General features: G+C 39.2%; 1 protein-coding gene across 28 annotated transcripts in view; it reads left to right on the forward strand.

Annotated features, from left to right (window-relative positions):
* Positions 1 to 26,345, forward strand: part of TSBP1 (testis expressed basic protein 1) — a 122,231-nt gene extending 95,886 nt beyond the window's left edge. For 27 of the 28 annotated variants that reach the window (XM_070074716.1, XM_070074720.1, XM_070074721.1 and 24 more), the window contains 4 exons: positions 11,058 to 11,159; positions 12,826 to 12,846; positions 13,023 to 13,043; positions 24,864 to 26,345. In XM_070074716.1, coding sequence (XP_069930817.1) covers positions 11,058 to 11,159; positions 12,826 to 12,846; positions 13,023 to 13,043; positions 24,864 to 26,188 — 1,469 coding nt within the window. In that variant the 3' untranslated portion in view covers positions 26,189 to 26,345. The remainder of the gene's footprint in view (positions 1 to 11,057; positions 11,160 to 12,825; positions 12,847 to 13,022; positions 13,044 to 24,863) is intronic. The other variant, XM_070074729.1, reaches the window with a different exon arrangement.
* Positions 26,346 to 27,777: the final 1,432 nt, after the last annotated feature.

A 27,777-nucleotide genomic window follows, 5' to 3' on the forward strand; every position in this document is an offset into this window, starting at 1 on the left:
CCAGTTATGGTAGGTAATTTTAACATCTGGTTTAAGAAACTATGCTTATCCCACAGTGAAGAAAAGATTCTCTTATGTTAACTTATAGAAGTTCTAATGTTTATTCTTTGACACTTAGATCTTTAAACCATAGGAATTAGCTACTTTCATATAATGTAAGGCATATCTTAAGATATTTTCCATATGGCTACACAATTGACTTATACACAGCTTATGACAAAGAATATTTTCTCCTACAGCTCTGTACTACCACATTTTCTCTATTTAGTTATATTGTTCTATTTATCTGTCCATTTACCAACATCACAGTTTTATAGCAGCCTTATAATAAGCCTGGATAAAGTGGTAGAATACACCCTCCAACTTGATCTTTTGAAAAATATTAATGCTTATTTGTGGCCCTTTGCATTTCTTAATTTGGTTGTAATTTTCACAAAAAAATAAACATCATAACTTTGATTTGGATTGGAATTAACCTATAATTTGGAGAGAATTTATCTTTACAATCTTTAGTCTTCTAATCCATTTTCACAGTATTCTTCTCCATTTATTTAGATTTTCTTTAATTTCTTTCAAAACAGTATTGCATTTTTTCTCTAATGCAACCAGTTTTTGTTGGATTTATTCCTAGATATTTAATGTTTCTTAGTACAAATGAAAGTAAATCACATTTGTATTAAATAACATGCTAAATTGTATTGATTTTTCTAATAGCTTATAGCACATAGAATTCAAATTATTTACACATTAACCTTGCCTCCAGTGACCTTGCTAAATTCACATAAGATTAGGCTTATTTCTATATTCTTCATGATTTTCTATGTAGTAATGTCATCTATGAAAGTTGTACTTCTTTTTTCAAATATTTAGTAATTATGTATCTTTTTCTTGGCTTTTTGTGCTAAAACAGAAGCACAATATTGAAAATAAGAGGTGAATGGATACTCTGCCACCTATGGAGCCAGCTCCCTCTTACTGTATCTGGGAAAGCAGTGGAGGATGGCCCATGTACTTGGACCCCTGAACCCACATGGAAAACACAGAAGAAGCTTCTGGCTCCTGGCTTTGCACTGGCCCACCTCTGGTCACTGTGGCCATTTGGGGAGTGGACCAGCAGATGGAAGATGATCTCTCTGTCTCCCCTTCTCTCTCTAACTCTACTTTTCAAATAAATCTTCTTTTAAAAAGTTGAAAAACAGAAAAATAATTAACTGATCCACAAAATTAAAACCTACATAAATTCAAGAAAGCTAATCCTAAACAGTTACTCCTAAAAAGCACAAAATAGGATTCCTGGGACCAAGTAGCATTTCAGTCAAGGGACTGAGGTGGGGGTTAAAGATAGGATGATTAGCTGAAAGTTATTTTATTTTTAAGATTTACTTTTTATTTTGAGAGTTGGAGTTGCAGAGAAGAAGGGAGAGAGGGAGAGGGAGAGAGAGAGAGAGAGAGAGAGAGAGAGAGAGAATCTTCCATCTGCTAGTTCACTCCCCAGATGGCTGACATTTCCAGCACCAGGCTAGGCTGAAGCCAGGAGCTAGGAGCTTCATCCAGGTCTCCAATGTAGGTGTCAGGGACCCAAGCACTTGGGCCATCTCCTACTGCTGGAAGCTGGATTGCAACTGGAGCAGCTGAGACACAAACTGGCACCCATATGGGATACCAGCATCACAGGTGGCAGCTTTACTCACTGTGCCACAGTACCAACCCCTGAAAGTTTGTTTAATAAAATCTCTATCAAGCAGCTTCCCACTTTTCTTCATCAGGTATCCACTGTGGTGTCCACATTTTCATTCAGAAGTAGAAAGGAATTTATATTCAGGAGACATTAAATCAAGGGAATCTGGAAATGAACAGGTAAAGGCAAAGGAACAATCCAGTTATACAGAGAAAGAACAAGAGTCTGGAAAGATGGTGGAGGATGGCCCAGGCCACCCATGTGGGACACCAACTGGGAACTGCTGAGGCTGTGGTCTGGCCCAGCCCTGACTATTGTAGCCGTTTGGGGAGTGAACCAGCAACAGAGTGTCTCTCTCTTTCCCTCCCTGCCTCCCTTCCTCCCCATCTTTTCCTTTCACTTTTTTCAAAGAAAGGAATCTTTAAAGAAGAAAACATAAAATTAGTTTTTAAATTTTAGATTACAAAAAGAAAAAAAATAGTCTACACTGAAAATAAGGAGTTTCAGGACAATTAGCAGAACAGGAAATCCAAGCCATGTTCCCTTACAGAAATGTCAATTTAACAACTATTATGAAAGAACCAAAACATCTTTTTAATGAGATCAAAATTGTATTGAGAGTATAATACTCCAGAAGGGCACAAAGCCAAGAAGAGCTATATCAAAATGAATAATAATTGCAGTTGCACTTTACCAGCATCAGTCCTTCTCCCACTCTAGCTCAACGAAACATCATTTGCTTCTATTTTCTCCCTTGAAGGAGAATGGGAGGTAAAATAGCCAGGTTGTTTGTTTCCAGTGTCCCTGGTCTTTCTAGGTACTATCCAAGGAGCAGGTAATGAAAGAAACTTCAGACAGCTGTATTAAGTCTTCATATAAACTCCAGAACAAAGTACCTATGTTCAATTATTAAGTTATAATTTGGGATAGTAAATCTTATTGTGAATGGGTGGAATAAAGAGCTGAAGGCTTTTTTCTATAAGATTACAAATTAATTGACTTTATGGGCCAGCGCTGTGGCTTAATAGTCTAATCCTCTGCATGTGGCGCCGGCACACCGGGTTCTAGTCCCAGTCGGGGCACCAGATTCTGTCCCGGTTGCTCCTCTTCCAGTCCAGCTCTCTGCTGTGGCCCGGGAGTGCAGTGGAGGATGGCCCGAGTCCTTGGGCCCTATACCTGCATGGGAGACCAGGAGAAGCACCTGGCTCCTGCCTTCGGATCAGTGTGGTGCGCCGGCCACAGCACACCAGCCACAAGGGCCATTGGGGGGTAAACCAATGGAAAAGGAAGACCTTTTTCTGTCTCTCTGTCTCACTGTCCACTCTGCCTGTCCAAAACAAACAAACAAACAAACAAATTGACTTGTGAAAATTAGAAAACATATTTGATGACAAAAGGTAAAATTTTAAAGCATCAGATTATATTAATTTTTCATTCTGTTCATAATAAAAATATTTTGTTCAAAAACTTCTCTTTTTTTTCACAGGCAGAGTTAGACAGTGAGAGAGAGAGAGACAGAGAGAAAGGTTTTCCTTCCTTTTGTTCACTCCCCAAATGGCCACTAGGAGCCAACTATATATTCATTTTCAATTTTTCAAACTTTCAATCTCCCATTCACAGTGTCTTTTCCTTTCTTGGATGGATTTAACTTCAAGATTCTTCTCTCAGTCAAATCACAATAACGTTGTTCAATAATTCTACATCCTATCAGAACTTTCTCTATTTCTAGTATATGAGTGATTGTTCTGTTGATTACGGGACTTTAGAACTCTGTTTATTATTCATTGTCATGATAAAATCATGAACAGACTATCAGAGTGCATACTAAACAAAGTGGCAATAGGTAAATGAATACTCTCTAAAGTACTTCAAAACTAAACTTAAATGATTTATGTAAAATTTATATTCTCTTATTTTAGGAGAATATTAAAACAAAAAATGTAAGAGATAAATAACATATTTGTCACTATTTACTTTATCGTGGTTTTTGAGTATCTCAAAACCCCAACACCAACATCTTGAATTTTAAGCCATGTATGCTTTCATTACAAACTTATTTAGCTCTTCTGTGTTCTCTGATGTCATGATTTCAAGCTTTGTAAATCCTCATTTGACAGAATTAGAGAAAAAGTTTATCTCATCTCTAACTCAGCTTATATGTTTACTGGTGTTTGTTTTGTGGGAAATATCTCAGTATATACCAGTAAGTTTCTTTGATGCTCTTTATCTCTATTCTCATTTGATCTCTTAGTTCTTGGAAAACATTTTCCCTATAGGAATTAGTGGTACAAGTTTTATAAATCCCTTTATTAACATTGGATTAATAGAGGAAGACGGTAGAGTGAAAAGAATCAGAAAACCATCTCTCCATATGGACAAAATTTTAGTGGTAGAATCTGTTAGATGTAATTTTTGGAACTCTAGAGAACACTGAAATCTTGCAACTTCCAGAAGAATGCTTGAAGTGTAGGCTATTACTAATTTTGGATAACTTCAGTTCTTGGTTCTATAGTATCTAACATCCCTCACTCTCATACCCCTGGCAGGCAGTGTAAGAGTGGGAAAAGCAACTTGTATACAACTTAAGAAGCCAAGATGAGCAATAAATATCTTGTCCTCAAATATCAGGAACATATAGTCTGATCACTGATTGCTGCTTCAATATTAAAGCTACAAAGAGTCATTGTTACACCACCTCACTACATTGTTACAAGTCAAACCTCCTGTGACTGAAATAATTTCCAGAGGACTGAAAAGACTGGCACCATCTTCTTTCCTGTTCATTTTTCTTTTCTCCCTCTTTTGGGAGTGAGACATTAAGGATAATGATATTACAAAGCAATTTCATTTTTGGGAGAAATTAGAATTCACTGTGCATACTAGGAAAAGGCACAGACTCAGAAAAAAACAAAGATACCTTAAGTTTAGAACACTGGCTAACCCTCAGATTGCTCTGTCTAAAGCAAAAAACACTAGCAATAACAAAAAATAGAAGAATCTGGAAAAGAACATTTCTAAAGTTTCCACATTATTAGCTTCAAATACCCAGTTTTAAATAAAATATGTGAAATGAAATAGAAAGTATGATCCTTTAAAGAAAAACATCAATAGGAATTGTCCCTGAAAAACACCTAATGATAGATGTTCCACACAAAGACTTTAAAATGGCTCTTTAATGATCTCAAAGAGCTGGGGGAAAAAAGGACATGGAGAAACTTAAGAAAATAGTATAGCCAAAATGAAGATGACAAGAATGAGATAGAAAACCTACAAATAAACCAAATGAAATTATGGAAGTGAAAAGCACCATAACTGATATGAAAAAGACATTAAAAGATATTACAAGACAAATTTGAGCAGATAAAAAAAATCAGTGAACTTGAAGAACTGAAATTATTGATCCTGACAGGTAAAATGGAAAAAAGATGAGGAAAATTAAGCAAAATTTAAGAGACTTATGGGACACCCATATGTATTATGGGAATCTCAGGGAAAGGAAAAATGAAGCAGACAGAAAGATTGTGGGATAATGGCTAGCTAGTTATCCAAGTTTGATGAGATATGTCCAAAAAGCTAAATAAACTCAAAGCAGGATGAACTCAACTTGTAACCACTGTCAAAAGCCAAAGTCAGGGGGATAATCTTGAATGCAATCAAATCATCATATCAAGGAGTCCTCATAAAACTGAGATTTCTCACCAGAAACTCTGGAAGTTAGATGGCAGTAGACCAACTTTGAAGTACTTAAAGGAAAAAAAAAACTGTCAACCAATAATATACCCTATGTCTGGCAAACTGCACTTCAAAATTGAGGGAAAAAATGGCCGGTGCTGCGGCTCACTAGACTAATCCTCTACCTGCGGCGCTGGCACACCGGGTTCTAGTCCCGGTCGGGGCACCAGATTCTGTCCTGGTTGCCCCCCTTCCAGTCCAGCTCTCTGCTGTGGCCCGGGAGTGCAGTGGAGGATGGCTCAAGTCCTTGGGTCCTGCACCTGCATGGGAGACCAGGAGAGGCACCTGGCTCCTGGCCAGGATCAGTGTGGTGCACCGGCCGCAGCGTGCCGGCCCCAGCGGCCACTGGAGGGTGAACCAACAGTAAAAGGAAGACCTTTCTTCTGTCTCTCTCTCTCTCACTGCCCACTCTGCCTGTCAAAAAAAATTGAGGGAAAAAAACATTCCCAGATTTGTTTTTTAAGATGAAGAAGTTCATTATCATCAGATCAGTCCTGCAAGATATAATTACAGTGGTCCTGCAGGACAAAATAAAAGGACACTACAGAGTATCTCAAAACTATACAACAAAATTATATCCAAATTGATATATAAATGGGCAATTATAAAAGCTAGTGCCATTGCAACAATGATCTTTTTGTTTTCCACAAATCAAGATACTAATACATTAAAAAAAAAAATTACTCTAAAGCAGTGCATAGAAAACTCTCTCTCTCTCTCTCTCTCTCTCTCTCTCTCTCTCTTTCTCTGCTTTTCAAATGCATAAATCTTCTTTAAAACCAAGTATTACTTTATGGCTTTGTCACACAATGTATAAAGATATCACTTTGTCACATCAGTAACTGAAAGTGATGGGATGGATCTGTAGTGAGGTAGTTTTTTAATGTCACTGATAAGCTGATATCAACTCAAGTTGGAGTGTTGTAATTTTAGAATATTAAATATAATGCCCATGGTACCAATAAGGAAAATAGTTCAAATGTTAGAGACAGAAAATACAGTGCTGGCTGCCAGAAGGTGGAGAGAGGAAGATACATGGAGTAACTGTTCAACAGGTATAGACTTGCAGTGCTGCAAGATGTAAAGATTTCTGGAGATGAACAGTCGTAATGACTACATACCAATATGGATAAACTTAATAGCACTTAAAATGATTAAGATGTTAAATTTTTTTATGTATTCTACTGTAATGAAAAAATCAAAAGGAAAAAATACAGATATTTACTTGTATTTAGTTCTGGAGGCTGAGAAATTCTGCATCAGGGTAGCATCTTCCAGCAAGGATATTCTTGTTGCATCATCACGTGGTGGAAGGTAGAAGTCAATAAAATAAGATGAGGGCTGAACTTTTCTTTTATAACAAATTTTCCTCATCCATATGAGTAGAGTGCTCATGGCCTAATCACCTCCCAAGTGTCCCTACCTCCCAACATCTTTATTACATTGACAACTAAATTTCAACTTGAGTTTTGGAGGTGATAAACTTTAAAACAAAAAACACTTATAAAACATAAACCCAACTGATTTTAAGAAGGTTAACACTAATCAACTACTCTTAGAAGAAAAAGAAGGACTCAGGATTTTCATGGACAAAGCATCAATTTAGTCAATAATATGATAATGGAGATGAAGACAGGATGATTAATATAGGTCTACATAAGTCATTTCTTCCATTCCTTTTCATCAGGTTTCTACTCTGGAACTCACATTTCTCTGAAATTAATCTAGTGGGTTTTCTTCTTGCATATTTTAGGATCTTTATGTTTTACTGTGGAAAGTTTACTGCAACATGTCCTGGTGAAAATCTTTTCTGGTCATGTCTATTAGGAGTTCTGTGTGCTTCTAATACTTGAACCTCCCATTCTTTATCCAAATTGGGAAAGTTTTCTGTATTATTTCACTAAACAGGCCTCCAATCTGTTCTCTCATTCCATGACTTCAGGAACTCCTAACATCCATATGTTGTGTTGTTTGATAGAATGGCATATATTTCCAACAATCTTTTTAATTTTTCTAACTTTCTTTTGGTCTTAACGAAAAACTTCCAAAGATTTGTCTTCTAGCTTGGATATTCTTTCTTCCACCTAACCAAATTTGTTATTAAGGCTTTCCATTGTATTTTTTATGTGACATATTGAATTTCTTTCTTTTTTTTGAAAGAGTTACAGAGAGAGGTAGAGACAGAGAGAGAAGTCTTCCATCCTCTGGCTCACTCCCCAGATGCCACAAAGGCCAGAGCTGCACCGATCCAAAGCCAGGAGCCAGAGGCTTCTTCCAAGTCTCCCACATGGGTACAGGGGCCAAGGATTTGGGCCATCCTCTATTGCTTCCCCAGGCCATAGCAGAGAGCTGGATCAGAAGACGAGCAGCCGGGACCGGCGCCCATGTGGGATACCATCGCTTGTGGCTGGGGCTTTAACCTGCTGCACCATAGTGCCAGTCCCTGAATTCTTCATTTCTAAAATTTCATTTTCATTTTTCTTCAAAATCTCAATTTCATGTGAAAATTTTTCACTCACATCTTGTGTGGATTTCTTTAACTTGTAGATTTGCTTCTCATTGTTTCTGAGTAATCCTATGATTAATCTTTTGAATTCTGGTTCAGGTATTTCATCAATCTCTTCATTTCCACATTAAAATACTGAAGTGTCTTTGTGTTCTTTTGGGAGAGGTCATGTTGTCTTCCTTATTCTTGTTTCTTGAATTTCTTTGTTTATTTTTAGGCATTTGTGGAGGTACTTGATGGATTTTTCTCTGATGGCATTCATCTTTGAATCTGTGGCTTAGTGGACAACTGCTCCTTCAGGGAATACCCAGAGGTGTGTGCTGGGTGTGGTCTGGAAGCTCTGATCAGTGCTCCAGGGAGGGAAGAGTATCCATAGTATCAAGGGTGACACCCGAATTGGGCATGGTAGATCTTCTCTTGTTAACAGAAGCAAGGGTATGGTCACCTCTTTTGGCATAAACACGTCCTCAACTCCTCTCTTCCAAGTTTATCAGTGCCTGGGTGTTAATCCTTACTGGATGCAACACTCATCCATGCTTCCACATGATCTACACAAAGGATCTGTGCAGTCCTCATTGTGAACACAGATCCCTCTGCAATGACGTACTCCAGGCAATCAGGGAGCTCTAAGCATGTGGAGCTTCACATAGTGATTTCCCAGTGATCCTGCTACACCCTGTGTCCTCTCATGCTGTCACAGAATTCCCACAGTCTCAGCATTCAGGGCTCCCATAGTCACGGAGTGCATGGGGTCCACAAAGAGGATAAGACTTTCTCAGAGTCAGCTACCTATGGGTGCTCTACCTAGGCAGTCTCAGCCCCAAGCCCCGGAGTCTGTGACATTTTGAGAGGCTGGGGACACCTCACAGTCTACCCATCCCCAGTTAATCATCCCCACTTAAAGCCAGTGGATAGTGCAGATTTTTCCATCTGGTAAAATCCCTGGATCACACATGTGCATGATACCCACTGGCTGCAGCCCTACTCTTCACAGTCATGCTGGGCACATACAAGAGTCTCTACAGCTGGTACTTATGTTGGAATGGCTCCTTCTCCCCACCCGTTTCTGGGTTTGTGCACTGGAGCTGCCCCATTTGCTCCTGCTGATTGTCCCTACCAGTCGCTGTGTGTGTACACACAAGACCTGCAACAGCTGCTACCTACTTATGTCCAAAATGGTGCCAATCCTCTCTCAGCAGGTTTCCAAGCACCATTGTGGAGGGAATGGGGAGAGAGATGTGCCCTTTTTCTTTTTCTCTGGGTGAGCAGGCACCCTGTTCCCCTCAAGGCTCTGAGTCTGACTCAAAGACAGTGTAGTCTGCCAGGCTCTCCCTCCAGCTATATCACCAGTAGCACGGGCCACTCCAGTCTGATCTCATCTTGCTCTCCAAAGATGGTGCTTTCTCTGGCTCAGGGTTTCTAGGGTCATTTGCTGTGTCCATACTCATTGCTTTGTGCCTGCACCATCCACACAGATTGATGGTGTCTCACCTCCTTCTGTAAAATCTCCACAGCAGTTTTCCCTCCAACTCTCCCTTGAGAATGCACTTTCTCCACTTTTTTTTTTTACTATTTTTGCCTAGCCTAGAGCATACCACCCTGTTGTAATTCTGCCATACAAAACCTGTATCAAAATATTTTCCCCAGTTCATTTCATACCTAGTTGCAGAAGCAAATCATGTTTAGCAAAGGAGCAAAACTTGACACAATCTCAAAAAATAAGAGTAAACTGATTCAAATGCTGACTTCAACTTATTAAATACATGTATGAAATGCTCCCCTTGGAACTCCTATGGTCTAGGCTTCACTGGCAAAGAATCTCACTCAATTTTTCAAAACTAATTTGATCTCCTAGTTACAGGGAATACTTTCATATTTTCAGGCTTTTATAATGTTAAGTTTCTTAATCACACTAACGTTTATCAAGAAAAAAAAAGAAAAGAAAATACTGATCTCTCAGATCAATGTGATGGATTCATTTATATTCTATGTAGGATCTCAGTATGCCTCAATCTTTTTTCATTCAGTCTCTATTCTATAAAGGATGTTGTCTGCCAAAGATGAGGCATTTGAAATTTCCAGATTTTTTATGCCTGCTTGCAAAATCTCCATGAAGAAAGCGCCAGAAGCCACATTAGGCAAATTTAAAAGGAGTACTCTCTGGGGCCAGTGCTGTGGTCTGAAGCACCGGCATCCCAAATGGGCACCAGTTTGAGATCTGGTTGCTCCACTTCCTATCCAGCTCTCTGCTATGGCCTGGGAATGCAGTAGAAGATGGCCTAAATTCTTGGGCCCCTGCACCCAAATGTGAGACCCAGAGGAAGCTCCTGGCTCCTGGCTTTGGATCGTCATAGCTCCAGCCTTTGTGGTCAACTGGGGAGTGAACTATCAGATGGAAGACACCTCTCTCTCTCTCTCTCTGCCTCTCCTCTCTCTGTGTAACTCCTTCAAATAAACAAATAAATCTTTTAAAAAAGGAGTACTTTCTCTCTTCCATTCAGAAATTCACAAAAACTACCAAGAAAGAATAATACAAAGCACTAATCTGAAAAAGCTTTAAGCAAACACAAAACTAATGCACACTTGAGAGAAAATGAAATTCTGAGTAAGTTTCAACAATGAACATAACTCAAAACTTAATATTACCTGCACAGTCATGATTTTGCTAACATATTTTTGCATGGTCATTGTCAAATATAACTCTGCAATAAATATTTGCATAGTCATGATATTGCTAACATATTGATTAACCATGAGAAATATGAAATGAGTTTGTTGGAAAGATAAAGGGAATATGAACTGTGAAAGAGTAGAAGCCAATGTGCATTATCAAAGTCTGAGAAATCATAAAATATCACATAAATATTCTATGACAAAGTATTATTATAGAGCATCCCCTGTCCCAAAAAGTAGTATTAGTGAAAAGGAAACTGAAGGTAAGAAGCAATGTGTCAGAGAACTGGTGGCTTTAATCATTTAAAATAATTTTACTTTTAGCATAAGCACCAGTACTTTAATATAAGAAAAAAATCAATAATTCAGGTATATTTTTAATTCTATTAAAATATTTTAGAAAATATCAAGCAAAACTAGTCTCTCTGTACTAGAAAATCAATGTATATATTTTTATTTTTATTTCAGTTGCGCCTTCAAAATCTGGCAGTGCAGATTCAAGGTCGTGTAGAGACGTCCAGCGTTCATCTCCTCCTCCACTGAAAAAGCCTAAAGCGCCTGCACCTGGAGGTGAGTGCTAGAGGAAGAGTTCCTGACACAGTAGAACAGTATTATATCAATAACAGGTGTAGAAGCATAGACAATTATCTCACTCATGTGACATCTAAAAAATAGGTCATCTCAGAATTTAAAAACATAATTATGGTTATCAGAGGCTGGAGAGCAAAGTAGTGAGGGAGGATGGGGAAAGTTTGATTGATGGATACTAGGTTACAGCTAGATAGGAGTAAGAAGTCCTAGGGTTCTATTAAACAGTAGGATGACTACAGATAATGTTCCTGTATTTCTCTATTAAAGAGAAATATAAAAGATAATTAAAATGCTTGAAAGGATAAATATCTTTGCCATGATTTGATACTACAAAATGTACACATTTAACAAAACATCATATAATGCCCCATTAAAATACATAAATTCCATGTCTCTTAAAATTTTTAAATAAATATATTTTTAAAGAAACCTAAACTTATCCAGGAAAGCTGGTATAGTTCATGCCATTAGTTACACGTTCATGACACTGATTGCCAAAAAGTTGTGATATTGGTTTCTTGTAAAATAGGGAGATGGAAAATGGAAAAGGGTAAAGCAGAAGAAATGACAAAAATATTGTTTCTCATAAGAGGGCCCAATAAACATTGTTTAATTTTTATAAATCATGAACTGGAATATGGACATTCTATAACAAACTATTATCCAATATTTACCTCAAAAAAAGTATAAAATAAAAAATAGAGATAAGAAATGGGTCAAGAACAGGTCTTCAAAGAAGGAGGTACCTTTCTCTGAAGGGAGGAGAGAACCTCCACTTTGACTATGACCTTGTCTAAACAAGAGAAGAGTCGAGAACTCAAGGGGCTTCCATAGCCTTGGAAACTCATGACTGGTACATAGGGAGATTACTGATGCCATAAACAGGAGTGTCAATTTGTAAAGTCAACAACAGGAGTCACTGTGCACTTACTCCTCATGTAGGATCTCTGTACATTGAGACTTAATGCTATAACGAGTACTCAAACAGTATATTTCACTTTGTGTTTCTATGGGGGTGCAAACTGTTGAAATCTTTACTTAATGTATACTAAACTGATCTTCTGTAAAAAAAAAAAAAAAAAAAAAAAAAAAAAAAAAAAAAAAAAGAAGAAGAAGAAGAAGAAGAAGAAATTATCAATTCCCAACTTGACTCTCACTGGGATTAAACATGGCAATAGGTCTGATCTGATTTCATCATCATTAAAAAAATCATCTATTATTTTTCACTTTATGTTTCTGTGTGGGAGAAAACTGTTGAAATCTTTACTTAATGTATGCTAAACTGATCTTCTGTATATAAATAGAATCAAAAATGAATCTTGATGTGATTGGAAGGGGAGAGGGAGTGGGAAAGGGGAGGGTTGCGGGTGGGAGGCACGTTATGGGGGGGAAGCCATTGTAATCCATAAGCCGTACTTTGGAAATTTATATTCATTAAATAAAAGTTAAAAAAAAAGAAATGGGTCAAGAAACTGGGGTTTTATTTATATTAAATTATTAGATTTTTAAAATATCTGTTCTTTGATATTAGAAAAAATAAACATGAATGATTCAACTAAATTTTGTATATTTAATGATTTTATACAGACATTAAGGAAGACAAATCTAACAAGCAACTAAGTTCATTTTTATCTTCCAATTTCAGTTATGACTTCAAAACCTACCAGTAAGTTCCCCTTTGTAAATATCAATCTTGACTGCTTCATTACCAAATCATTCATACCTGCGTCCTCTGGCTGCTGCTATCATTTCTAGCACTGTAAATCTACCCTTCAGAAAACTACAAAAAATTGTACATTCATCCATAAGTTATTTTCACGTTTGTTTTTGCTTATTTTCTAGGTGCTATCTCAGGACAAGTCAGTAAGTTCCTTTTCTCATCTTATCAATAGCATGCATTACTCTCTTATTAACAGGAAAAGGTCTCCTTTCCAACAATTCTATAAGTCCCTCATTAAAAGAGTATTATCAGTATATTGAGCTTGAAAATAACACCTTGAAAAGGTTCATTTTCCTCTACATACTCTGGAAATCACAGTATATTGAGCGAAAAAAAATGTTTTTAAAAAACGAAACTGTGGGGCTGACATTGTGGCATAGCAGGAAAACCCACTGCCTGCAACAGCAGCATCCAAATATGAGTGCCAATTCAGGTCCTGGCTGCTCCATTTCCAATCTATTGTCCTGCTAATGTATCTGGGAAAGCAGAAAATGGCCCAACCCTGCCACACATGTGGGAGACACAGATGGATCTCCAGGCTCCTGGTTTTGGCCTGGCCCAGGGCAAGCCATTGCAGTCATTAGGGGAGTGACAGAACATATTTCTCTCTTTCCCTCTTCCTCTCTCCCTTTCCCTCCCTCCCTCTGCCGCTCGCTATAAATCAGCATTTCAAATAAATAAATAATCTTTTTTAAAAAGCAAAATTTCAATAGCTAATAAATAAGAGAGGATCCAAAAGTATAAGAATTTTTTTAAATAAACTGCTGAGGTTGAAAAGTAGAGGGATGGATAGTAACTTGGATGACCCATGCAATATGAACCCTAAACAAATTCAAGAGGACTAATCAAAAATGGTTAAGCCTAAACAGAAGAACCAGATATCTCAGGATTCCCAGGGATGAGGTAACATTTCAGTCAAGCATGTAAAGGTGAAGCTTAAGACAGGATGATTAGCTAAAAAGTTTGTTAAAATAGGCTGATATAAATCACCTCTTCCCTTTCTGTCCTTTAGACTTATACTTTGCTCTTACAGTGTTATAAAATAGAATAATACGGTTTATGCTCAAAAGAGATTAAAGCAAAGGATCCCTGGATACCAGAACTCCATGTATAGGCAAAGCAGGGTGGCATCATATAATAGAAGGACAAAAAAACAGTCTGCATCCTACACTTTCTCCCAGTGTACTCAGTTAAACCTGGAAGTCAGGTTCAAATCCATGTTCATGACACGTATAGGGGGGCCGGCGCCGTGGCTCACTTGGTTAATACTCTGCCTGAAGCACCAGCATCCCATATCGGCACCAGGTTCTAGTCCCAGTCGCTCCTCTTCCAGTCCAGCGCTCTGCTGTGGCCCGGGAAGGCAGTGGAGGATGGCCCAAGTGCTTGGGCCCCTGCACCCGCATGGGAGACTGTCGCTCCCCCTCTTCGTGGAGGAACGACACAGAACCCTGCGCTGTTCTTTCGTCTGCTCGGCCCTCCCCGGGTTTTCTGCTGGTTCTTCCCGGGTTGGCTACTATCCCTTCCACCTCCGTGGAAGGGCAGTTCCCCCTGGCCGCATTCCCCACTTCCGCAGGGGAGCGGCACACCGCCGGCCGGTTCTCTCGGGGGCTGCACGGGTTCCCTTAGATGTTCCCCATAGATGTTCCTGGTGCATGCTGTCTCTCTCCTCCTTTATAGTCCTCCTCCGCCAATCCTAACTCGGCTGCCCACACGCCGAGTACGCTGCTCTCCAATCAGGAGCAAGTCCTACAGTTAATTGGTTGAACTGGAGGCAGCTGTGCGGAAGCTGTTTACTTCTCTCCCAGCGCCATATTGTGGGAGAGCAGATGCATAGAATAAGTCTTAATTCCAGTAACAGTCTAGTCCGGTTTGCTCCCCACAGATCCCCCTTTCTTTTTATTTTTGGCGTTGATACGCGCCTGTCTTCGGTGTCCCGCGGCACACACTCTGCTCTACTTGCTAGAGTTGCCACAGGTTCTTACAAGTCCTATCAATGAGGCAAACCGAATCCGGGTCCTCTCTTCGCCATGTTGTGAGGAGGTTTTTAGGCGCTGATGCGTGCCTGTGTTCGGTGCCCTGCAGCGCATGCTTTGCTCTGCCTGCAGGGGCTTACAAGCTCTATCAGGCAAACCGAATCCAAGCCTTCTCATTGCCTTATTGTGGGGGAGACTTATTAGTGTTGGTTCGTGCCTATCTTCGGTGACCTGCAGCTCATACTCTGGTCGAGCTGCTTGCTGGCGCTTACTGCCTTAATTCAGGCAGACCGAATCCAAGCTTAATATTGTTGTATTGTGGGGAAGCCTTACTGATGTTAATTCGTGCCTGTCTTCGGTGACCTGCGGCGCATAAGCTGCTAGCTGCCCGCAGGTGCTCATCGCCTCACTTGATTAGGCAGACCGAATCCAAGCTCTCACATTGCAGTGTTGTAGGGAGGCCTTTTTATTTCTCTATTTCTCTATCTCCGGGCATTCCTATTTCTCCCATTTTACTTCTATCTTCCAGCATTCCTATTTTTCTCATCTTACTTCTAAACTTCTGTTTCTCTTATCCCCGCAGCTTTCCGGCACCTCGCCCCGCCGGCGGGTTCCCGGCTCTGCGCCGCTTCAGCCCGCGCGCCTCTCTCATCTGCGCAGCTTCCCGGCTTTGCGCGGCTCGGCTTCGCGCACTCCGCGGTCTCCACGCTTAACCCTTTCGCGTCTGAACCACGGCCTCGCCAGCCCCGTTCCCTATCTATTCACGCCCCGTGCTCTCTCTGCACGCGGCGGCTTCCGCGAGTAACACAGCGTAGCTTACGTGTCCACCACTAGCATTCAATCTAAGTTCCCCGGGCTAGCCTGGCGAATTCAACCCAGCGTACGTCTCCGCCCCACGGTTTGGCTTCCCGTCCTTTGCTCCCCGGGCTAATCAGACGGATCCCAATCTGGCTTACGTCTCAGCTTCTGGTTTCAACTTTTCGCCCCCTATTCCCGGGCTAACTTGAGAATCCCAAAGTGGCTTTCGTGTCCGCCTTGGCCTGCCCCCCGCGGCTTCAATTTCCCTAACATTTTTCTCTACCCGGTATGTTTCCCCAAGCTTTCCTCCAACAATACTCCTCCCTCATTTCTCCTGGCCTCTCCCCACAGTCTGCATCCGAGTCTGTTTGTTCTAGCTTTCACTTTCGCTTTCGACCTTAGAGATTTCTCCCAGCTTCCCCCCATAGTCCGTATCCGAGTCTATGCCTAGGCTTTCAATAGCTTCTTCCGGCACCTTTTTCGTCCGGCTTTTCCCTAGGCTGTTTGCTAGTCTCTCTCTCTGGTATTTTCCCATTTCTTCCCGTTTCTTCCCTCCTAGGTTTCCTGTCCGTCCTAGGTTTCCTATCCGAGTCACGGCACCATTATGTCGCTCCCCCTCTTCGTGGAGGAGCAACACAGGACCCTGCGCTGTTCTTTCGTCTGCTCGGCCCTCCCCGGGTTTTCTGCTGGCTCTTCCCGGGTTGGCTACTATCCCTTCCACCTCCGTGGAAGGGCAGTTCCCCCTGGCCGCATTCCCCACTTCCGCAGGGGAGCGGCACACCGCCGGCCGGTTCTCTCGGGGGCTGCACGGGTTCCCTTAGATGTTCCCCATAGATGTTCCTGGTGCATGCCGTCTCTCTCCTCCTTTATAGTCCTCCTCCGCCAATCCTAACTCGGCTGCCCACACGCCGAGTACGCTGCTCTCCAATCAGGAGCAAGTCCTACAGTTAATTGGTTGAACTGGAGGCAGCTGTGCGGAAGCTGTTTACTTCTCTCCCAGCGCCATATTGTGGGAGAGCAGATGCATAGAATAAGTCTTAATTCCAGTAACAGTCTAGTCCGGTTTGCTCCCCACAGGAGACCAGGAGGAAGCACCTGGCTCCTAGCTTCAGATTGGCATAGCTCTGGCCATAGTGGCCATTTGGGGGGTGAACCAACAGAAGGAAGACCTTTCTCTCTGTCTCTCTCTCTCTCTCTCACTGCCTAACTCTGTCAAAAAAAAAAAGACATGTAAAGGATACATCCTAGAATAAAAGAAACTATGCATTAAGAAAGACCTAGATATCTTGATACTCAGGGTCATTCAAATAAATCTTACTTGTCCAAATGACAATTCACATGTATGCATAAAATATCAGCTACCTAGAACTTCATTATTCAATCTCCAAAGACATTATAGGACAGACTCTAAATCAAAATCCAAGAACCAAACTACTATGTAAAATATTAAAGATAAAACAATTCACAAAATTTATATAAAAATTAAAAATCCAAAGTAATATAATTAAGATATTCAGGAGATACAATATTATACCAATTAATAAACAGGACAATATAAAAAAGTTGCATTAAGGGAAAAGGAGCTGTAAAATATCAAAAGCATGAACAAAACACATGTTAATATTCCATACAATTGTTGGAAAATGATGCCAAAAAATTCCTAGAAAGTCAAATGAATCAAATAAAACAAACAAACAAAAAGAAAGAAAATAGGAACTAAAAGAAAGGAAAAGGGACAGGCATTTGGTTGAGTTGATTAAGTCACCAGCTGGGACACATACATCTCATATCCGAGTGCATGGATCCAAGTCCTGGCTCTAATCTCAATTCCAGCTTCCTGCTAATGTACACTAGGGGAGGCAGCGGATTGTCCAGCAAGTAGCCAGGTTGCTGCCACATATGAGAGACCTGGACTGAAATTCTAACCCCCACCCGCAGGTTTGGCCTGCTCAGCCCTAGCCATGGAAGGCATTCGGGGAGTGAATCAGCAGAAAAGTGTGAACTCGATTGCACATGCTCTTTCTCTCTCAAATTAAATAATTAATTAATTAACCAAAAAAGGAAACAGTTCTAGAAAATATACTTCACATTGATAAAAGTATCAGTTAGCGATATAATATTTTGCTGGTGAGGAAAGGGGGATCAAAAGAGAAAAGAGGGAAAAGTAGAAGATAGTCATTCAGATTTCAGTACAATGAAAATTAAAAGTACATGGCCTTCTGTAGTGTCGGTATCCAATATGGGGACTGATTAAAGTCCTGGCTGCTCCACTTCCTTTTTTTTTTATTTATTTAATAAATATAAATTTAAAAGTACAACTTTTGAATTATTGCAGCTTTTCCCCCCATAACCTCCCTCCCACCCACAACCATCCAATCTCCCACTCCCTCTCTCATCCCATTCTTCAACAAGATTCATTTGCAATTATCTTTATATACATAAGGTCAATTTAGTATATACTAAGTAAAGATTTCAACAGACTGCACCACACAGACACACAAAATTTAGAGTACTGTTCAAGTAGTAGTTTACCATTAATTCTCATAGTACAACACATTAAGGACGGAGATCCTACATACGGAGCAGATACAAAGTGACTCCCAGTGTTGATTTAAGAATTGGCACTCTTATTTATGATGTCAGTAATCACTTGAGGCACTTGTCATGAGCTGCCAAGGCTATGGAAGCCTCTTGAATTCACCAACTCTGATCTTATTTAGACAAGGCGATAGCTGCTCCACTTCCAATCCAGCTCTCTGCTATGGCCTTGGAAAGCAGTAGAAGATGGCTCAAGTCCTTGGCCCCCTGCAGCCTCATGGGAGACTCAGAAGAAGCTCCTGGCTCCTGGCTTTGGACTGGTCTAGCTCCAGCTGTTGCGGCCGTTTGTGGAGTGAACCAGCAGATTGAAGACCTCTCTCTCTTCCTGCCTCTCCTTCTCTCTGTGTGTAACTCTGACTTTCAAATAAATAAATAAATCTTAAAAAAAAGTATATGGTTGGGGGGTGGGTTCTGCAGCTCTGCACTGTGGCGTAGTAGGTTAACCCTCTGCCAACAGTGCTGGCATCCATGTGGGCACCAGTTCATGTCTTGGCTGCTCCTCTTCCAATCCAGCTGTCTGCAGATGGCCTGAGAAAGCAGAGGAAGGTGGTCCAAGAGCTTGGGCCCCTGCACCTTCATGGGAGACCTGGAGGAAGCTCCTGGCTTCTGGCTTCAGATCAGTCCAGCTCCAGCCATTGCAGCCATTTGGTGATTAAACCAGTGGGTAGAAGACCTTTCTCTCGGTCTCTTCTTCTCTCTGTAATTCAGACTCTCAAATAAATAAGTAAATTTGTATAGACCTACCATATGAAACAGCAATCCCACGCCTGGGAATTTACCCAAAGGAAATGAAATCAGCATATGAAAGCGTTATCCATACTCCCATGTTTATTGCAGCTCAATTCACAATAGCTAAGATATGAAATCAACCCAGATGTCCATCAACTGAAAATTGGATAAAGAAATTTTGGTATATATACACTGTGGAATGCTACATAGTGCTAAAAACAAAACAAAACAAAAAACTTACAAAATCCTGTCATTTGCAACAAAATGGACGCAGCTGGAAACCATTATACTTAGTGAAATAAGCCAATGTCAAAAATTCAAATACCATATGCTCTCTCTGATCTGTGGTAACTAACAGAGTACCTAAAAGGTAATCTATAGGAGTAAAATTGACATTATGATGCAGTGATTCTGAATAGCCCTTGTCCTGACTGGAGGAACAATGTTGTTTGTACGTTTGTTTTTGTTTTTTTGTTTTAGTTTTTTCTCCATCCTATTTGTTGAGCTCTTTGCTTAGTGTGTAGAGTTAATATTACTAGTATAAAGTTAAATGAAAATAGATCTTTATAAAAAATAAAAATGGTCATGGGAGAAGGAGGTGGAAGAAGGGTGGGAGTATGAGCGAGGAAGAGGTAGGCTGGGAAGAATCACTGTTCATAAATTTGAATATATGAAGTACATAAAGTTTGTATTCCTTAAATAAAAGCTTAAAAAAGAAATACTTAAAAAATAAAAAATAAATAAAATAAATGAAAGTACATGAGAGACCTACACAATAGAAAAAAAAGACACACATCAAAACACACTACACACATTTTCAAAACATTAAAATAAAGAAAAATTGACAGATTTCTCATTATTAACAAATAAAATTAGAAAAAATAGAATATTGCTTAAAAATTCTAACAGAAAGACTCTCAATAGATAGAATTATGTTATCTTCTAAAATTCTATCAAACAAATGTGAAGATCAAATGTGGCTACTTTCATAAGCAGAAAATCACAAAAGTTTCATCTCCCATGTGTCCTTCTCTTTTTTTTTTTTTACTTTTTTTTTTAATTTATTTAATGAATATAAGTTTCCAAAGTACGAATAATGGATTACAATGGCTTCCCCCCCATACCTTCCCTCCCACCCACAACCCTCCCCTTTCCCGCTCCCTCTCCCCTTCCATTCACATCAAGATTCATTTTCGATTATCTTAATATACAGAAGATCAGCTTAGTATACATTAAGTAAGGATTTCAACAGTTTGCTCCCACACAGAAACATAAAGTGAAAAATAATAGATGATTTTTTTTTAATGATGATGAAATCAGATCAGACCTATTGTCATGTTTAATCCCAGTGAGAGTCAAGTTGGGAGTTGATAGTTTCTTTTCTTTTCTTTCTTTTTTTTTTTTTTTTTTTACAGAAGATCAGTTTAGTATGCATTAAGTAAAGATTTCAACAGTTTGCACCCCCATAGAAACACAAAGTGAAATATATTGTTTGAGTACTCGTTATAGCATTAAATCTCAATGCACAGCACATTAAGGACAGAGATCCTACATGAGGAGTAAGTGCACAGTGACTCCTGTTGTTGACTTTACCAATTGACACTCCTGTCTGTGGCATCAGTAATCTCCCTATGCTCCAGTCATGAGTTTCCAAGGCTATGGAAGCCCTCTGAGTTCTCCGATTCTTAGTGTCCTTCTCAAGAAGAAACTAGAAATGCTCACCACAAAAACAAAGATGTAAACCAAGAAAATGGAACACAAGAAATTTTAAAAATCGGGGCTGGCACTGTGGCTCAGCGGGTTAACGCCTTGGCCTGGAGCACTGGCATCCCATATGGGCCCCAATTCTAGTCCCGGCTGCTCCTCTTCTGATCCAGCTCTCTGCTCCTGGCCTGGGAAAGCTGTAGAAGATGGCCCAAGTCCTTGGGCCCCTGTACCCACGTGGGAGACCTGGAAGAGTCTCCTGGCTCCTGGATTTAGATCAGCAGAGCTCCAGGCATTGCAGCCATCTGGAGAGTAAACCATCGGATGGAAGACCTCTCTCTCTCTCTCTGCCTATCCTCTCTCTGTATAACTCTGTCTTTCAAATAAATAAATAAATCTTTAAAAAAATTTTCTAAATCATGTAATTCAATGCAAAGGCCAAATTGTGTTTTCTCAGTATGTTAAAAATAAAAATCCCAAGATGACTACTGAGAATTTTTTCTTGTATCTGCTGACCATTTGTATTTCAGCCTTTGAATAATGCCTGTTTGTGTCCTTTTTTTTTTTTTTTTTCATTTCTTAACTGGATTCTTTGTTTTTTTTGTTGTTGTGTCTCCTGAGCTCCTGGATTTTAATCTTTTATCAGTTGCATAGTTTGCAAATATTGGCTCCCATTCTGTCAGTTGCCTCTTCACTTTTCTGAGTGTCTCTTTTGCAGGCAGATAGAAGTTTCTTAGCTTGATGTACTCATCTGTCTCCTTTTGTCTTTGTTTTCTGTGCGTCTGGGGTCTTCTAAGAAATATTTGCCTATGTCAATGTCTTGCAGAGTTTTCCCTAGTAATTTGATGATATCAGATCATAGATGTAGATCCTGGATCCACTTATACCACTTGCATAAGGTATAAGGTAAGAGCTTTGGTTCTTTTTCTTTTTTGACAGGCAGAGTTAGACAAGGAGAGAGACAGAGAGAAAGGTCTTCCTTCTGTTGGTTCACCCCTCAAATGGCTGCTACGGCCAGCACGATGCGCCGATCCGAAGCCAGGAGCCAGGAGCTTCTTCCTGGTCTCCCATGCGGGTGCAGGGCCCAAGCACTTGGGCCATCCTCCACTGCCTTCTGGGCCACAGCAGAGAGCTGGACTGGAAGAGGAGCAACCGGGACAGAACCCGGCACCCCAACTGGGACTAAAACCCGGGTGCTGGTGCCGCAGGCAGAGGATTAGCCTAGTGAACCGTGGTGCTGGCCGAAGAGCTTTGTTTCATACATCTTCATGTAAAGATCCAATTTTCCCAGAACCATTTGTTGAAGAGAGAGAGAGAGAGAGAGACTATCCTTTCCCAGGGAATTGACTTTAGCTCCTTCATCAACGTCTAGGTTGTAGATGCATGGAATAATTCTGGGGTTTCTATTCTGTTCCATTGGTCTATATGTCTATTTTTGTGTAGTATCAGGCTATTTTGCTTACAACTACTTCTCAGTAGTATGTCTTCAAGTCTGATCTTGTAATGCCTCTGGCTTTGCTTTTTTTATTTAACATTGCTGTAGCTATTCAGAGTGTCTAGTGTTCTGTATGAATTTTGATTATTTTTTCTATATCTGAGAAGAATGTCATTGGTATCTTGACTAGGATCACACTGAATCTGTAAATTGCTTTCAGTAGTCTGGATAGTTAGGTGATATTAATTCATTGAACTACAATTTTTAATTTCTAACAGTTAATGTATTTTAACCATGAAATATTGTTAAATGTAAGACTACTATGATAATTTCATTTTAAAGTAAAATTTCTTTTTGAAAAAAATTGAAAACCAACAAAAGAAATGCTTGTGTGTATCAGTACTGCTGCAAACACTGCTTTATCATACTCTGTTTCATATCTTTGTCAAACCAGTGGTTAACAGTGACATACTACTATATTTTTAATGATTTGTCAAAATTTAAAATTTACTAGTTAAGAGTGAAATGGACATCTTTTCATTTGATTACTATTTATAGCCCTTGCCAATATTCCCCCTGAATATCTTTACTTTTAATTTGTTGAACACTTACTTAGTGCAAAATTATGCCTTTGACTAAAATATAAATGTTTTAAATGTTACCTCAAAAATTAAGGAAGGAGAGAAGGGAGGGTGGAAAAAGAGAGTAAAGGAAAGAGAGAGAAGGAAGGAAGGAAGGCAGGAAGGCAGGAAGGAAGGAATTGAGGGAGGGAGGGAAAGAAAAACAGAGGTAGGAAGAAGAAAGAAAGGAAGGAAAATATTTAGAATTTTACCTATGAACTACATGACTCTATTCTCTTTGTATTAATATCACATTAGCATTAGAATTGATGAAAACTCCATTGTATTAGTTATCATGCATTTGCTATGACCCTGAGAATCGAAGTATTAATAAATTCTCTTTTTAAAAAAGTAAACCCCAGGGGCCAGCGCCGTGGCTCACTTGGTTAATCCTCCACCTGCAGGACTGGCATCCCTCATGGGTGCCGGGTTCTAGTCCCAATTGCTCCTCTTCCAGTCCAGCTCTCTGCTGTGGCCTGGGTAGGCAGTGGAGGATGGCCAAGTGCTTGGATGCCTGCACCCACGTGGGAGACCAGGAAGAAGCACCCAGCTCCTGGCTTCGGATCGGCGAAGCTCCAGCCCTGGCGGCCATTTGGGGGATGAACCAACAGAAGGAAAACCTTTCTCTCTGTCTCTCACTCTGTCTAACTCTATCTGTCAAAAAAAAAAGTAAACCCCAAATATTTGCCATATACTACTTTAACAATTTTTATAGCATACTGATACATTTTATCTCATTTTGTCCTCACAGTATTTTTGGCAAAGTTCATATAATAAGTAATAGAACCCAAACATTTTTTAAATCCTCACATAATAATCTGTCTGTTATCCAGAATTTTGTCTCACAAGTCTCCTCAAAACAAGAAATAAACCCATTCCACAAGGCCCATATTCCATATAGAAACCTTGTTGAAGATGTTGTTCATAGTGATCCTCCTCCAACTCTACCTTCAATACAATTTCAAAGTTACTTTATGAATTGTTTTACATTCATTCCCACAATTTCCAAGTTGCTGTATATTCCAGTTCCCAAATGGTAATTTTCTTACACTAATAAAATATATAAATAAGGGAAATAAAAATGAGGATGCTCCTTACCAAAAAAGTAACATCCAAGCACAAAATGACCACTATACTCCAATCAAAGGGAAAGAATCACTTATAGAGTATGTCATCCACAGGTGGGAAGGGCCACCTGAATAAATCAAGGTGACCAGTGCTAGATACCTGTGACTCTTATCAAGAAAAGCCACTGTACAACAACTTGAACTCTCTTTAAAACTCTTAACCTACCCCAACATGGTGAGACTCTTAGCTCTCATTACCAATTTAAATTATAATTTTAATCACATTCCATTATAACTACTGGTCCAATTTGCGCTATAGTAAATAACAAAAAGAGCATCAAAACATGATGAAAGCTAACACTCTATATCAATTAAAAGGTGAAATAAAAATTAAATGTAACTAATCTGATTTCAACAAGCAATCTCTCCTATTTAAAAAAAGAGTAATTTTAATTTTTACATATCACAATGCAAGAGATATTCCTATGATTAGCACAGATATTACAAGGACCATCTGTTTTTCTGATGCTGTTTCTACCACTAAGTCACTTCTAATGCAACTCCATGAAAACTTGTGAAATAAATAAGAAAAGTTTTAGCTTTTTTGTCCCTTAAAATAAGGACTAATTTAGTAATTTCTTTATCACTCAGGAAGGTGAAGTGCTTTAAGGAATCACAAACATTGTATAACAATATAATTTTCTCAGAAAAAAATGTCTTTTTCAAAAGTCTATATCTTCTATTAATTTTAATCATGCATCAACTCTAGCCATATTCTACTAATAATTCTTTTTGTTGTATTTTTCTTTTTCTAAATTATATCTCATGAAAAGAGTCTGTAGTTCAAGAATATTCTACCTAATTCTGTATATATATATATATATATATATGCAGCTTCATATACTTTATATTATAAGGAAAGCAAGATTATTGTCCCAAACTTATTGCAAAATTGTGACAATAAAGAGGTGACAATGGAGAGAAATTACAGTTAAGATATAAATTATACACTTTAATGTATGCTTTATTATATTTTCAGGTAATATGAGAGAAGATTCAAAAGCAGAAATAAAAAGTGACACTACAGAAGCAAGGAAAACTATTCCAAAACAAGAAATTGATTTGAGAATTCAAGTAGTCTCATCACCATGCAGTCAAATTTGTCCTAAATATCAGCATAAGAAAGAATTAAGCGGCCTTGCTGAGACCTATGAAAAGGAACAAAATCAGAAAACTGGAATGAAAGTTGAAGAGCTTCCCATGAAAACTCTGAGTGAAAAAGAAAAGAGAAAAAAAGCAGACAGAAAGAAATATACTAAGAACAGGAACAAGGAAAAGAAGGTGGAGAATGGTCAATCAAGGAAAGGAAGTAACGAAAAAAGGGAACAAAAGATAGGCATGAAGAAGATGGAAGACAAAGACAAGGGGTTTAAATACAAGAAGGGATATGAAGATACCAAAGACAAGGACACAAAAGAAAGTGAAGACAAGAAAGGAGATGAAGATAAGGATAAGAAAGGATATGCGAACAAGGACAGCAAGGACAAGGAGGGAGACAAAGACATGGAGGACCAGGACAAGAAGAAGGATGAGGACAATATGGGACAGAAAGATAAGGACATGACGGAGGGTAAAAACAAGAAGGGAGAAGACAAAGAGGGAGATGAAGACAAGGAGGAAAATAAAAAGAAGGACAAGGACAAGAAGGGGTATGAAGACAAGGAGCAACAAGACAACAAGGACAAGGACATGAAGGAAGATACAGACAAGAAGGGAGAACATAAGGAGAGAGAAGACAAAGATGAAGACAATGAGGACAAAGAGAACAAGAAGAATGAGGACAAGGATAAAGAAGGTGAAGACAAGGAGGACAAGGATGAGGATGAGGACAAGGACAGGCAGGGACATGAAGACAAGGAGCAGGAAAAAGGCATGGATGACAAGGACGTGAAGGGAGATAAAGACAAGGACGAGAAGGGAGAACATAAGGAGAGAGAAGAAGACAACGATGGAGATGAAGACAAGGAGGACCAAGAGAATAAGAAGAATGAGAACAAGGAAAAGGGAGATGAAGACAAGGAGGGCAAGAACCAGAAGGAGGATGAGGATGAGGTTAGGAAGGGACAGGAAGACAAAGAGAACAAGGAGGTTGAGGATAAGGATAAGGAAAATGAAAACAAGGACAAGAATGAGGATAAGGACGAGGTTAGAAAGGGACAGGAAGACAAGGAGAGCAAAGAGGATGCAGACAAGGATAAGGGTGATGAAGACAAGAGAGAAGATGATACGGAGAACAAGGACACAAAGGAAGATAAAGACAAGGACAAGAAAGAAGATGACAAGGAGGGAGATGAAGACAAGTAGGAAAAGGCAAGAAGGAAGATGAATACAAGAAGGGAGTTGAAGGAGAACAAAAGTATGAAAGGAATCTATGAAAAAAATGGGTGAAATAATAGTGGGTAAATAGGACATGAAGGAAATAGACCAGAAAGATGCTGGGAAGAGAATGAGCCAGTGATAAGAGGTCACACTGAAGAAAAACAATAGCATCGCCTTTTATAAACAAACAATAGACATAAATAATACAACTTGGACACCCCAGTCATCAGTGGTACAAATTAAAATAATAACCCCTTACATTATCTTTAGTCAAAAATCACTGCTCCTTTGTTTACGGTCTGACAGAAGGTCCTTCATAATTTTCATTTTTTTAGTTACCTCTGTCGCAAGATTTAGCTTCCAAATGTTTTTTCAAACTTTATATTCATGAGGCATCATTGTAAGGAAAATAAAATTTTGTGACATAAAACCAATAAAAATGTTGTTATTTTTATGAAATATGATATTTCCCTGTCTAACCCTGTCATATTACTTAGCTCCTACTCAGTACAACACTCATAAAAGAATGTAAAAATATTTTCATCATCATAAGATAAACATAGCAGCCAGTATTGTGGCTCACTATGTTAAGCCATTGCTTCCAATTCCAGCATCCCATATAGGAGTGCCTGTTCCAGTTCTCACTACTCCTCTTCTGATTCATCTCCCTACTAATGCACTTGGAAAAGCGACAGATGATGGCCCAATTACTTGGGCTGCTACCACACAAGTGAGAAACCCAGACAGAGTTCTGAGCTCCTGGCTTCAGCCCGGCCCAATCTGAGCCATTGCGGCCATTTGCAGACTGAACTAACAGATAGGAAAATATCTCACTCTCCCTCCCTTTCTCCTTCTTCATCTGCCCCCCCTCCTCCCTCTCCCTGTATGTGTGAGTGAGACTGTGTCTTTCAAATAAATATTTTATAAAACAAAAGAAGATAAACATGAACAAAAATGAGAAGAGTAAAATAATGGTTTTTATATATGAGAAGTGGCAAGAATCAAATAAATGAAGCAGATCAATAAATGAAATACACAAAAGTATAAGAGGAAGATATCTTTGCATAGGATTAATACAGGAAGAACTTCCAGAAACAAAATAACTTATAATGTTTTAGCTAGCTATATTAGTAATTCATCTACCAGAGTGTAAACTCTTTAAGAAAGATCTGTATCTTACCACTATTTCCATCCTCATTGACTATTGTTGGCTAAACTGACTGGGAAAGGAATTAGGAGAAAAATAACAACAATCTCCTGCCCGACCTCTACCTCAAAAAAATTTTAGAGCATGAAAACTATGTTCTAAGGTCAAGAAGTAGATCATAGAATCTGTATTTGGCAAATTTCCCCAAAATGAACTTCCCAGATCACCAATGGTGAGATGATTTTCAATAGTACCTAAGTAAATATTCAAGAGAAAAAAGTATACACAATTCATTAAGGCTATGATTTTGTAGAAGTTATAGATTAGGATAAGACTAACAAGGTGAATCAACAAAGAAAAATATTAAGTAAAAAAAATAATAGTACAGGTTTGGGCTAGAGTTGTGGCACAGTGGGTTAAATCACCA

Source organism: Oryctolagus cuniculus, chromosome 5, assembly GCF_964237555.1.
Source record: "Oryctolagus cuniculus chromosome 5, mOryCun1.1, whole genome shotgun sequence".
NCBI lineage: Eukaryota > Metazoa > Chordata > Mammalia > Lagomorpha > Leporidae > Oryctolagus > Oryctolagus cuniculus.